At 33.9% G+C, this 14,222-nt stretch overlaps 3 protein-coding genes across 5 annotated transcripts; 2 read left to right on the top strand and 1 right to left on the bottom strand.

The window, feature by feature from the left end:
• Window positions 1-67: 67 nt before the first annotated feature.
• LOC129299158 (uncharacterized) lies at window positions 68-895 on the top strand. Its single transcript, XM_054937612.1, has one exon. The coding sequence runs from the start codon at window positions 482-484 to the stop codon at window positions 893-895; it is 414 nt and encodes a 137-aa protein (XP_054793587.1). The 5' UTR covers window positions 68-481.
• Window positions 892-1,954, top strand: LOC129299157 (uncharacterized). The gene is made up of 2 exons (XM_054937611.1): window positions 892-916; window positions 1,404-1,954. The coding sequence occupies exons 1-2, from the start codon at window positions 892-894 to the stop codon at window positions 1,952-1,954; spliced, it is 576 nt and encodes a 191-aa protein (XP_054793586.1).
• Window positions 1,955-6,244: 4,290 nt separating this feature from the next.
• LOC129299159 (serine hydroxymethyltransferase 6-like) lies at window positions 6,245-13,198 on the bottom strand. 3 transcript variants are annotated; one of them, XR_008590502.1, is made up of 5 exons: window positions 11,699-13,198; window positions 9,578-9,983; window positions 8,669-8,770; window positions 8,100-8,575; window positions 6,245-6,912 (listed from the first exon to the last, which is right to left on the bottom strand). XR_008590502.1 is itself a non-coding variant. In XM_054937613.1 (4 exons), the coding sequence occupies exons 1-4, from the start codon at window positions 12,734-12,736 to the stop codon at window positions 8,352-8,354; spliced, it is 1,770 nt and encodes a 589-aa protein (XP_054793588.1). In that variant the 5' UTR covers window positions 12,737-13,198; the 3' UTR covers window positions 7,789-8,351. The 3 variants fall into 3 exon arrangements, 1 of the variants encoding a protein (XP_054793588.1); XR_008590503.1 differs by having other exon boundaries at window positions 6,245-6,753; XM_054937613.1 differs by lacking the exon at window positions 6,245-6,912 and having other exon boundaries at window positions 7,789-8,575.
• Window positions 13,199-14,222: the final 1,024 nt, after the last annotated feature.

Raw genomic sequence — 14,222 nt, 5'->3', positions numbered from 1 at the left:
CTATTTAAAAGAGCTTCATGAATGTTCATTTTCCTTCGTGCCATTTTTACCCAACTGAGTCAGTCCTTGAAGCTGAAGGAATAATTAACTACAAAGGGAGGGGGAAAAAAACATTTTAGTTTTCATTCTGCACATCTTTTTTCCCCATGACTTATCTCTCTAAGACACTTCTTTTTCTTTTGTTTTCTCTTTGCCTCACTTTACCAGGATACAGCCAGCCCGTTTCACAATAAAAACAGCAGATTCTCAATCATCCCCTCCACTGTACAGGAAACACCCATGATTGCACCCAGCAGCATCTTGATTTCCCCATGGAAAACCTCTGCTATTAAGCTACCAAATTCTTTGATTCTTTAACCTTCCAATTATATATATATATATACACCCATCAATCTTCGTCACTTTTCTTCCCCGCTAGACCCTCTCTCTCCTGTTTTTTTTTTTTTTTAACTTCTATATTGTCCTACCCTCGATAATACTGATGGGTTCTTCATGTAACCCCTCTTCTGTCAATGGTTTCTACAACTTTCTTGCACAAGGACTCGATGAGCTTCACCAATCCTTCATTTCCCATAACTTCATGTCAGTTCAATTCCTCTCAGAGGTGCTCTCATCTCTCCGATCCTTTCATTCACAGTTAACAGTTTTGGTACAAAAGCTTCGCTTACCAGGTGGAGGAAAATGGTTGGATGAATACATGGATGAAAGCTCAAGGCTCTGGGATGCTTGTCATGTCATGAAATCTGCCATTTCTGGAATGGAAAATTGCTGTTCAGCTGCCTCCACTGTTGCTTCCTCACTGGATACCTACCAGCATCTCACTCCAGAGATTTCACGTCAGGTTAGTAATATACAGAGATTCATTTCAGATATCATACCCCGGAGGACGCCATGAATGCTTTGGTTTTGAAAAATGGTCCTGTTTCATTCTCTTGTCCTTTTTATCTTAACTTGCATCAAGTCAAAAAAATTTATGAAAAAAACATCACTTTCTTAAAGGTACACCTGCTAATGGTTACACCCTACTAGTGAGTTACAAATGTTAAAGACACAATTCATACAGAGAAATAAGTCAAAGATCACGTATTCTTTTCAAGAACTGAACTACATATTTACTCAAGAAATTTTCTTAACTTGCATCAGGCCAAAGAAATTTATAAAATTTCATCATTTGGTTAAAGATATACCCCTTACAGCCTTGTTGAACATGTTTTCCTCACATTTTACAGACTCTGAAGGAAAAAGTTAAGAGCATTTGTATAAATTTTATATTATACAGTGATATATTTGATGTTTTTAAAATAATTCATTGAGAAATAAATCTCGCACCAGGTTTTTTTTTTTTTTTAAGAACCAAACAGTATATTACTCAAGAATTTTTTCATGGGTATTTTCACAAACAGGTTTTATCCGCTCAATAAACATATACCAGAGGGAAATTCTAGTACTGGAAGAGGAAAACAAGAGCTTAATGGAAACAAGAATTCAACCATTGTCTCTGTGCCTGAACCAGAACATCCCAATGGAATCAAAATTAAACGGTTTCAGTGGGTTTCGAGGGTGTTCTTCACGCAATGAGGAGTGTAAGTTCATTGCTTCTGCTGATTCTTCTTTCTGGGCTCGCTTACTGCTGGTCTGCCTCCTTCTTTCAACAACGCGACACGGAAGAACACTCAGGATTCGAATGTGGGTGATGGATTCAATGGCTAGACTGGAGCAAAAAGTGGGAGAAGAGATAGAACAGAACGAAGGACAAAGTGGGATTTTGCTGTTCGAGTTTCAGCAAGCGAGGATTGCCATGGAGGAATTGAAGGAAGCATTGGAGAGAACAAGAGAGGGACGTGAAGGATTTGAGATTGAAGAGAAAGTTGAGAAGTTGAAGAGCTGGATTGGGATGTTGAGATGTGGGGTTGATCCATTGCAGGACAGACTGATGATTTGGTTGATGAAATAGTGCAAGGAAGGAAGAAGCTTTTGGACATGTCTAGTTATATGTAGACTGAGACGAAGATAACAAGGAGAAAAAAAAATTGCTTAACAATCATTTTTATTTTTTTTTATCTCATTTATTTGTTTTAATTTGCTCCATTTTCTGTTCTTTTAGTTACTATTTCAGTTTTTTTTATAAAATATTCATTTTCCATTTTATTATGTTCTATTACTACAAAGTGCAAGCGGGTTGGTAGTCAATAGATAAATATGTTGCAAATAAAAATATGGAGAAGTGAAGAGATAAGATTAGTGGAGAATCATACTGAAGATATGATAAATACAATAAAAGTTCATGAAATGAATGCATAAATATCTATGAAGTAAAACAAAAACAAAAAAATAATTAGCCTAACCATTTATTGCCAATTAGCGAAACTCTGGTCGTTTACGATTACACCAATCATTAAACACTATTGATTGTCACACAAACTTCAAGTTTAAAGTTTTATTAAGCACTAAATATGAATATATTTTTAATGAAAATTTAAATTTTAATTTATCAAATTGTGCTAAACCAACCCAGTGGGTCTAATCACTACTTGTAACTCTAGTGAATAGTTGTTTTTTTTTTTTCCTTTGGGTAACACTAATGACTAATTAATTATGGAAAAAAGTGGTCATGATGGCATGATAGAAATAGAATCCAAGACCACTTGTTTTTAAAAAAATTAACCAAAGAGTGGACGATTGATGCATTTTAACAATATATTATAAAATATTATATATGAGTAATGACTAATTTTCAAAATAAAGATAAATATTTTGGACATCTATAAATAACAACTTAATTATATTAGTAAATAAAAATATTGAATTTCAGTAAATAACAACTTGAGTGTATAAAAATAACATATTAATTTTTTTGGTACAAAATAACATACTAATTTTATGTAAATAACAATTAAATATTATGTAGATAGAACTTGGGTTTCGATAAATAACCAATTAATTATAAGGAAATATTGATTTGACTTCTGGTAAATAACAACTTGGATTTCTATATTTAATTTATATAAATAATAAGTTAATCATCAATCTCAATCTTATATCTAAAATTTGGATAATAATAAACAATATATGAACAGTGTCATTCTCGTTTTGTCCTTCCAAACTTTTACGAGAATGACAGTTGTGTCCTAGACACTTAAACTAATAATAATTCCGTTCCCGACAATTTTTTTAAAAACTAAGTTTACAACATCAATCAAAATAATTACAAATTTAGAGTTTTAATTATAAATAAGTATTTAAATATTAAATGTAATTTTTTAGATAGTAACAGAAATTTATATTTGAACTGTTTGAACTAATATTTATAATTTATTTTTAAAAAAATTTATGAAAAACTTAGTTATTATTAATTGAATTTTTTTAGAGTTGACTGTCATTTTTCCTAAACCTTTTCTTCCTCTATAGCTTTGTTATTCTTTGGGGAAAATCATAACCAAGGACCCTAGAAAAAACATATTCACTGCTGAGAGCCAATAATTCTGATTTAATACCCTAGTACTTAGGGTTTTAACTGTAATTAATTATAATTGTGAAAATGTGTTATTGCCCCGAGTGTTTAAAGCCGTTTCTATTGACATAACTAAATATATTCATGTTACGAATAAGTCACCATTTATAAAATAACAACACTCTGTTTTATTTACTAAGAAATAATTCTCATAGTAACAAGTCCAAAATAAAGTCATTTCTATTGACAAAACCAAGTGTATATATGTGGTAATCAAGTCACATTTGCAAAATAATAACACTCTAATTCATTTTAATAAGAAATAATTCCTATAATAACAAGTTCAAAATAAAGCCATTTTTATTGATAAAACTAAGTGTATTCATTCATATAGTAAACAAGTCATCATTTGCAAAATAACAACTCCATTTCATTTCAACAAGAAACAATTCTTATAGTGACAAATTCAAAAGAAAGCAATTTTCATTGATAGAATCACGTATATAAATCTAGTGAACAAGCCACTATTTACAAAATAACATACTTCATCACATTTTAATAAAAAAATAATTTCCTTATAATTTATCCAGAATACAGTTAGGGACAATTGCATATTTCGACAATCACAATTAATTACAGTTAGAAACTTGGAGATTTCAATGTTAAATCAGAATTTATTCATTTATTGGTTCTTAATTGTGAATATGTTTCTCCAAGGTCTTTGGTTGTGATTTTCCCTTTTCTTTGCTATTAGTGAATCCCACTGTTATCATATTTTTCTTAAAACAAATTGGATGGATGGATATCAATTAATACTTTTTAACACATCCTTGGATCCTCTGGCCATTTTTCAATATTATTCTTTCTAATTTTTCCATCAGCGGTTTTGTTATTTCACTTTTATTTTTGGGAGTTTTTTTTCTAATTTTCTTGAGTCTAATTTCGTTCATATAACTTTTATCATAATATTACTTTTCAAGACGCCACACCTTAAAACGCCATCTTATAATTTGAATTGGATACCAAATAAATAGAAAAGTAGTAAATTATTGTCCTAAATTTCCATGCATTGCACAGGTGTTAAGTCTGATTTACTCCCTCCATTGAATATTATAATTAATTGAATTATACCCACAATGAGTTAGTTAATTATATTTAAAATTACATACTCTTTTCAAGTTTATTTTTATTTCATAAGGTGTCTCAATGAAAAAATTAAGGCTATTTTTATTAATTACATCATCTAATTAAGGCTATTTTTGAAAAAAAAAACCATATTAATGGTACCTTGACTTGCGCTAATCATAATTTATATTTTTTAACATGGTATTTTAAAAAAGTGCCTTATTATATTGAAGGGAAGGAGTGTGTAAATAACAAGTTAATTTTATATAAATAACAACTTAATTTGTACCAATCATATATCAACTTTGAACCTAGGGGCACTAGCTAGGTTCAACTAGTTGAGGGAATTAAATCAACTTATCATAAATTTTGAGTTTGAATCTTAAAATATGCAATCATATTTAAATAAATATATTAAAAGCATTCTCGAGGTATCCATGAAGCTATCATTGATAATAATAGTCTCATATAGCAAGAGTTTCAATTACTCTGAGCAAGAGATGGTAATACCTCCAAGTTTTCAAAATCAAAAAAAAAAAAAAACAAATTTGTAAGATAGCAAAAAAAAAAAAAAATACATGAGTAGTGGTGAAGAAGATGAAAGCAAGAATGTGAAGTTAAGCAAAAGAAAGTGAGAAAGATGAGTAAGAATCCAATGCAGTACCCTGAAACAAAGACAAATGCTTGAAGACTGTTTGTTGATTACAAAATGGATGATGATAGATATTATTGGATGCATGTGTTGCTTTCAGCGTCCAAAGAATCTAATGCCTCAAATTGGAAATTACTGAATCAACCAAATTCTGTTATAAATAAAGTTGTGGAGGATAAAGATATTCTCCTTGTTCGGATGCAACACTATCCAACTTCAACATGGCGGGAGTGTTTCTCAAGATTGGTCTTTGATGCCTGTGAATTTCATACTATATGTTAATATATTATCATTATCATTATTATTAGTATTATTATTATTAATTTGCAGAATAAGTCTACAACATTGGTGATGCAGTGATATCTAGAAGCCCACTGAACTCTCTTTTTAATGGGAAGAGATCATTGCTTTTTTTGGATTAACATATAATTTTTTTTTTTATTAATAGATCGTCTCTTTCATCAAGTCTCTAACTGATAATTAGATGTTAACAATGTTAAAAAATCTTGAATTGATCACTAAACTCAGAATATTACATCATTCATCATCAAGATGCTCAAGCTGTGTACGTGGATATTCCTCCTATGGTGTATAAAATAATTATCCTTGAAATAAGGTACTGAAAAATCAGATCGGCCATAAACTGATTGAGACATTGATTCAAAAATTAATAATCAAAATTATAATCAAATCATAATCAGATCCATCATATAAATAAAGCATTTCATTCAACCGATCAATGCCAATGATTTGCTAATTCAATTAGTTAGATTAACCCGATTCAATATCATGCTTTGAATATTTCTATTCTCGCGCACGTGAAATTACCTTTCAATCCCTTGTGTGTTTGCTCGCGCGCCCGCGTGTTCTAGTTGTTACACCATTCATGAGTCTCACTCTCACAACTAACATATCACCAATCTACATTTTAACGACAACCAAATAAAAAAATCCATGGCAAATTGCACTATATGCAAAATGTAAATAGTAGAAGGCATTTTTTAAAGTCTATGCCACAAGAAAACAGGTAATTCAATTGCAACTGAACAACTGTTTGTTAGAGAAATGGAACCACATTTTTGTTGGCTCTTGATCCCTTTTCTCTTATAATACATTTTAGGGTCCGATGAGCTATAGACCAGTTGCACTGGTTAGTCCAACCCAGTCTGCTCAATTAGGATATTTAAGATGAGACTTGCATTAAATTAATTCACAACCTCAGCATCTTCACTGTGTGTGTGTATGAAGGACCAAACAAATTTTAACAAGCTTTGGGATGACATTTCTAAAGAATCGCAATCTGGAATCCACTCCAGCAAACATGTACCAAGCAGCAACCAAGTCTTTTTTCATTTCTCAAAATGTAGAGGCTGGAGGAAGGAACTGCTTGCATCATTGATGACTACAGAGGGAGGAAAATCACTGGCTGCTCCTTCCAAACAAAATTCACCATTGCAACTTGAAACGGTGTGACTCTGGCATCTGAATTAATTGGCTCAAGAAAGCAAAATCACAATGCAAAATCCTAGAATGAAGAGTCACACAAATTAGGAACTTGAATTGAAGTGGGAACATCCCTATACTAACACAGCACCTCATCTCTTATACCCAATCACCTAGTGGGCTAGTGGTATAAGGCTTCTTCTTCTTGTTGTTGTGATTTGAGGAATCCAATCAGAATCCTCTACATTCACAAAAATAAACACATATAGTGCATTTGGAAGGAAAACAGACCAACAAATAGAGAGAGATGATAAACATAAAGAAAGAATTGACTCAATCATATTGTTTTGCGTCACATCTCTACAAATACATAAATGCATGAATATAGAGAATTTATTTATGATGATGAACCTCCAACTGAAAATTATTGGTGTACTGAACTCTGAAAAGTTCTAGTTCAATATGGGAGGTTTCTCTTGAATCAAAATCTAATAATATGAACTAACAAGTCAGTCTCTCGGTAATGGTCTATTTCACTTCTAAACTCAAATCACCTTGCCTACAATATGATCACAACATTATATAAGCAAACATCAAGTTTCAATATCATCACAGCATTTTACGAATATATACCAATACCAATATACTATAACATCTTGACTACATTTTTTGCGTCGACTGCAGTTTACTACCTCAATTTTTTCCCATCAGTCAGAACATGGTCCCGTCACAGGATGCCACATGAAATTAACACACACACACACACACACACATATACAAATAACCGAAGAAAAAAGTCAAATTGATCAGTTTACACTACCACAAAAGATTTCTTTGGGTCAAAGAGATTTGTTGCCTTTTCCTAAACAAGAATTCCAACTTGTTAAAATAAAAGATTTGGGACATGTATTGCTAAAACTAATCCCAAAACCTGTGGGGGACAAAGGTTACCAGAAAAAAATGGATCAAATAGGCAAATTGCCAAGTTTTTAATACAACAGGGTCATTTCCACTACCCCTAACAGGTGGCAAGTTGAAAAAAAATTACTCTAATTTCCCCTTACTGAATCAGTCCAGCCCACTTCGACAACAAAACTAAAATGATTAAAAAGGCACCTTGAAAAGTGTAATTATTTTATTCCAACTAGCATAAAAAAATTAGAGCTTTATTCATAAGGAGACCAACTGACTTGTGTAAATTGTTGAAAAAGATTAGACTGACTTGTGTAAATTTTACCCAAGAAAATTACTCAAAATCGCTTATTTACATCTTTATCTATGTATTTGACAACTTAAACAAAGTATGAAATGATAAACTGCTAAAACTGACAATAAAGTTATCCATAAAGACAATAATGTTGAGAAGGTATGATAGGATAACATAAATTCCAGGATCAAAGACCGGGTAGAAAATTCAAGGCATCTGACCTTGCAATATCAACTCTTATTATGGACTTCGGTTGGTTGGTCAAGAGGCCCTTTCCCAACATTTGAAATAGTCAATATGCTGTCAGTGCCATCGGCAGACAAGGTTCCTCCATGGTGAAAAGATGCTTGATTATTGAAAACATCCTCAACAGTAGTACACTGCTCTGTGTACTGTCTGTACCACATTATGCATCATAACCTAAGAGCAGCCTAAAATGCCAAGGAGCTCTCCATCCCCATACGTTTCCATGTTCAAATGTCAAAACCTGGCATTGCAAATTGAGCTGCAAAGGCCTCAACCCGTGCTTGGAGCTCAACAACGTCCTTGTTGCTCTCAAGATCTTTTAAGACAGCCTTCTGCAACTTCCCATAATCTCTCTGCACTATATTGGCGATTTTTGCAGCTCTATACAGAAATTCAGCGATCATTTCAAAATCAGTCTCCAGACATCCTCTTGAAGTCATGGCAGGGGTACCTGAGTAAGACACGATAAAGCTGTAAGAATGTATGACTATACACCAAGCATAAGAGAAGACTAAAAAATTTAATGAAATAAATAATCACACACCTATCCTTACACCTCCAGGAGTTATAGCTCCATTATCACCAAAGATAGCAATTTTATTCAAAGTAATATGACACATCTCGCATATCTTCTCATAAAATTTACCTGAAAAGACAAATAAAATATGCTTAGGTCTTGTCCCAATTAATAAACACAAAAAGTTTCCGAATTAACAAATTGTTGATAAAATCATACAGAGAGGAGCAATCAACAAATCAACAAAAGGGACAAAAAAATAGCTCCATGTGAGAAAGTCTAATAACACTTCTAGACAAGTGCAAGCAACAATTTCATAATTAAATAAGCAAATTGATTCATCTAGATCCAAGCATCCTCAACTACATGCCAAAAAAGCAATCACATAACTGTAATGCCAAAGAAATTAGGTGGGTTAGGGCACCAATACAATGCCTCAACGGTGTTCAGATGGTAGCCTGAGGTGTGAGGCACCAGAAGTACCAACATCTGTTTTCCAGTAAATTAGAGTGGGCCCAATGCAAATATTAGCCCCACTGTTCACACAACTCCCAACACTTTTTATATCTGATATTGATGATTTATAAACTATCCTCGTTTAAAATACAAAATAACCATTAACCAATAGGCACATATAATAAATGGGTATTTCAGTCAAAGAGGCAACCGAGAACTAAATGAACAGGAAAGTGGCATCATCCTATTTGTGAAAGCCTTTAATGAAAGATAAACAAAATGAAAGTCACAAACCTTAAATCGCTGCAATATTAAATAACAAGACAGAAATGCAATATTCCATGGTGTGCCGCATCAAAAGTTATAACGCAAGTAAACAAGAAATCAAATCAAGTACTGATAACATGCATGTATAGACTTAACTGACATAACTAACAAAATATTTTCAAAATATATGTAGGAGACAATCATATGACATACCTGTCAATCCTAAAGGCCTTAAATCCCAAAGTACTAGATGGTTGTCTGTACCCCGTGTTACTAGGCGGCATTTTCTTCTCAATAAAGCAGATGATAAAGCTTGGGCATTTCTCTTCACTTGCTGCATGTAGGCCTTGTACTCAGGAGTAGCCACTTGTTTTAAAGCTATGGCAAGAGCAGCAATATGGTTATTGTGTGGGCCCCCTTGCAAGGATGGGAAAACAGAAAAGTTTATCTTTTCTTCAAGGTCATATTGTTCGCTTTCATATCCCTGACTTACAAGTATCCCTCTCTTCCTTGGTTTGGTACCCTTCCTATAAAAAATTATGCCCCCCCTGGGGCCTCGAAGACTTTTGTGAGTTGTTGAAGTAACAATATCACAATAGTCAAAAGGACTCACACATTCCTGAAAAGAACACAAAGCCAAATTGATAAGTATCTCTTCAACGTTGAAAGTGCAACTACTACTAGTTTATAGTGCAAGACAAAAATGGAATTAGGCAAGCCAATATACACTCACAGGAAGTTTACTTTTTACTTTATATAGAAATAGATCTTATATCAGCTTAAACATTAGAATCAATACCAAATTTGGATTCAAAAAACACTTTTCAACGGAATATAGGAATCAGATATTCTGGATTCTAAATTTTATTGTCAAAATTTTGATTATATACTGTACACTTTACATTGGTGCAATTTAATGAAACTGAATCCATAATATTGTTAGCTGATATGTCAAGCGTATGCCTAATTCTGAATCTGCCACAATCTTTTTTATAATTTGGGATGAAGATGGTTCCCAAATTTCAAAGGAGACTCTTCTGTTTTATAAAGCACATTTCTTTCATAAAGATTTGTTTTCCTCATCATTCGTGATGTTGCTTCCCTCTGACAAAGCTCTTTTTCATATTTAAAAAATAATAATAAAAATTCATATAGAATCTTACGCCAATTTCTGTTGTAGCTTAGTTAATTATGTAGGTCACACACTTAAATTGCCAATGTAGAAACTCAGATAAGAGATAATAAAACAATTATTGTCACTTTCAGCACAAGAAAACAGAATGAATAACAGAAATTGCATGCAGAGACTATTGACATGTAATCATATATTTACATAATCAAATTCATATTATTAATTCGCAAGCTGATTGCCTTTATCTTAATTTTGTACACTTATTTAATATGGACTTCCTTTCAAACTTGACACTCTTAGAGCAGCTACAAATTTAATGGCATCAGGCAGCAAGTTGCACTCTAAGTAGGCTTTTTTGACATTTTTGGTGAACCTTAGGATACCCTTAAAAACACAGAGCAGTTTGTATTGATTGAGCTCAACAATTTGGCTGGAATAAGGATAAAGTTAATTTATGGATAGTATGCCATCCATAGGTGCCTTTTTTTTTTTTTTTTTTTTGCTTCTGCACAAATATTCTCCTATTAGAGGCAATCATATTCGAGACACAATCAACAATTAAATGTAGGCACTTCTCCTGGCAAGGTTTTGAACCTTAATTTGCCATGTTGTGAAGGATTACACCCAACCCATATTGTTTGTCCTTAGGTGCCTTTGTTTAGAATGGAATGCCCAAACTTCTAAATAGTGTCCTCTGTAGAATTGAACCATGATTGAAGAGATCCTTTGTCACACTTCCATTCTTTGACAGCTGTTGGTTAGCGGATCTTTATATCCCCTGTTTTCACTAATTAATTTTTTACTTCATTCAACACCAAATTCAGTTATAAATTCTAGCCAATCCAAGAATGGAGGCATAACACTAATAGCTTGGGAGAAGCACTTTCTTTCACTGCCACAAGATTAATAACTGCCAATAGTGCACAAAAGGATAACTTCCTCTGCATTCTCTACTATCTTTACTGTTCACAAAAGAGGGATCAGGTGGAAGGGCAGATGGTTAAAAAGAGTAACTAGGAACTACCACCAGTACCAACAATGCAAGCAGCCACTACCAATCTACCATTATGCTATGATGCAGTCAAAAAGAAGATTTAATTTGCAATGCAAGAAGACAGTGCGAATGAACTTTCCAATGTAATCGTCAACAAAGTACAGCCAATAATTCAATACTAAACTACCGGGAGTAAAGAATTTCATACCTTGGTTGCAATAAGCCCACTAATCTGGGCCATATCGCACATTAACACGGCTCCACATTTATCTGCAATATTCCTAAATCTGGCATAATCCCACTCTCGAGGATATGAGCTCCCACCACAAATAAGTATCTTAGGACGAAAATCAAGCGCCTTTTCCTCTAGTTTATCGTAATCAATATAACCCGTTTGAGGATTCACCTTGTATGGTAAACTCCCAAAGAATATTGACGCCCCTGAAACTTTCTTTCCGTTTGGAGTATAGTAACCATGACTAGTGTTCCCTCCGGATGGCGTATCCAACCCCATGATACGATCACCAGGCGACAACAATCCCGTGTATACAGAAAAATTCGCAGAGGTACATGAATAAGGTTGCACATTCACGCCCCAACTTTTAGGGTCCAGATTGAATGCTGCCAATGCGCGTTCACAAGAGAGCGTTTCAATCGCATCAATATATTGATTCCCTCCATAATATCGCGCACCCGGCATTCCCTCTGAATATTTATTCGTCAAATGGCTTCCAAGTGCTTCCATCACAGATCGACACACAAAATTCTCCGAAGCTATCAATTCAATCCCTTTATACTGCCTTATTTTCTCATTCTCCATTATCTCATAAATGTCAGGGTCCGCAACTTGTAGGGATTGATTACCCCATGATCGAACAGCCGCTCTCCGCGCCTCGAGATTGGGGTCCAACGAAACCCACTTGGAAGAAATGGAAGACGATGAGGATGATTCGCTATCTCTTCGCCTCTTCAAGCACATCGAATGCCCGAGGATACGAAACTCTTCGACCTTCTTATCTTCATCTTCATTGGACTCTACCGCCGAGTTCCCATTCTCCGCTTTGTGATTATCCGTCAGCGGCTCCAACAACTGAAGCGGAACCGGAGGAATCGGGAGCGAGGGATCACAAAAGCTTGAGTCGAGCTGAAGAGAGATGGAATCGCCGGTTATCTGGGTCCGTTGAGGCGGCGAAGCATGAGAAGAAAAGCCAAGAGACAAATTTGATTGCGAATGGAATATGTCCATCAAAAGCCCAAAACAAAACCGATCCTTAATCCCCCAAATTGTCGAATTCTTCTCAGATTGAAGAAACAAAACTTATATGTACAAGTAAATCCGACGACAACCACAATATCTCCTAAGAGCAACAGTAACAGCAACAGATACATCGACAAGGGGAGTTGAAGAAAGTGCAGTGACAGTACCGGTAAATGGAATCGATGTAGCAACGAAAACGCATTATCGACGATATAACACAACGAGGGGGAACAAGAGAACCCAAACCCCAATCGTTGATGGTCAATGGAAGAACATGGCAATGGACGAGATCATGAACATGCTAGGCAAGGCTTGTGCTTGGCGTGGGATTGACGAGGAATGCACTCGGACGTTGCTATTTGCTGGTTTGCAATGTTGTGGCGCGTTGCGACTGGTTGGCGGGCTTGACGCTGTGAGCTGGCGATATTTTTTTATTTCCCCCTCTTTTTACCGGCGAATAAATTGGCGGTTGATGAATTTTTAATTTTTTTATTATTAATATTTTATTTGAGGTCCAAAAAATTGATATTGAGATAATTTGATTTAATATAGTAATCCATATCAACGCCATTCATGTTAAATTTTTTAAAAAAAATAATCTTTTAATCCTTCAACTTTTAACTCACTTGTAACTCAATTCCTCAATTATGACTCATTGTGACTCAATCTCTCAACTATAACTCGCTGCAACTCAATCTCTCAACTTTTGATTCACCTATAACTCGATCCTTATTTTTTAATTTTTTAAAAAAAATTTCTTATCAAATATGAGGGATAAAAAAAGCTCATATATTATTTTAAAATATCTTCCACTTGCTCATTGATATGAGATATAAGCTAATATGAAAAAAATTAACAAAAGTTTAAGGATTAATTTATAAGTAATTCAAAAGTTGAGGAACTGAGTCATAGGTGAGTTATAGTTGAAAAATTAAGTCACAATAAGTCATAATTAAGGAACTAAGTTATAAGTGAATTAAAAATTAAAAGATTAAAAAATTAATTTTTTTAATTTTTTTTATACAAGTATAAAGAATAAGCTTCCTCACAACTAAAAAAACAAACAAACAAACTCTCTCTTGCATTACCAAGGGTAATGGGTAAATATGATGTTGGTGCCTTTTTGCGGGACTTACTGATAAAACGAAATCTATCTTTGCCTCCTTGATCGAAGCTTTAGCACTTAATAGTCTTAAACGGCTATGCTTTTGGTTATTGATCTAAGTTGCAACAAAGTGATTTTTGAAAGTGACTTTCTTTTACTAGTCTCCTGCATTCAAAAAGGTCAACCTGATCTTGGAGACTAGAGGTGTAGAAACATTATTGAAGCTATCATTAGTTTTGTAGCTTCTAAAGCCGAGTTTTCTACAGCCTTTGTTCCAAACAAAGGTAATTATGCCGCTAACTTCATTGCAACTATTGCTCTAAAGGTTGTGAGTCTAATAGAAGGATGTCATCACCATCACTTTCTTTG

The sequence above is a fragment of the Prosopis cineraria genome, unplaced genomic scaffold (genome assembly GCF_029017545.1).
Source record: "Prosopis cineraria cultivar Desert tree isolate PC_DT_omini unplaced genomic scaffold, ASM2901754v1 PC1059, whole genome shotgun sequence".
Classification (NCBI taxonomy): Eukaryota; Viridiplantae; Streptophyta; class Magnoliopsida; order Fabales; family Fabaceae; genus Prosopis; species Prosopis cineraria.
This window is presented reverse-complemented; position numbering and strand designations above follow the sequence as displayed.

Coding starts and splice junctions, on each gene's coding strand:
- LOC129299159 (XM_054937613.1), bottom strand. CDS start 12,736: ATGGACATATTCCATTCGCAATCAAATTTGTCTCTTGGCTTTTCTTCT. Junction 9,984..11,698: donor GTGGGCTTATTGCAACCAAG/GTATGAAATTCT, acceptor TGTTCTTTTCAG/GAATGTGTGAGTCCTTTTGA. Junction 8,576..8,668: donor TCCTGGAGGTGTAAGGATAG/GTGTGTGATTAT, acceptor TGTCTTACTCAG/GTACCCCTGCCATGACTTCA.
- LOC129299157 (XM_054937611.1), top strand. CDS start 892: ATGAATGCTTTGGTTTTGAAAAATG. Junction 917..1,403: donor TGCTTTGGTTTTGAAAAATG/GTCCTGTTTCAT, acceptor TTTCACAAACAG/GTTTTATCCGCTCAATAAAC.
- LOC129299158 (XM_054937612.1), top strand. CDS start 482: ATGGGTTCTTCATGTAACCCCTCTTCTGTCAATGGTTTCTACAACTTT.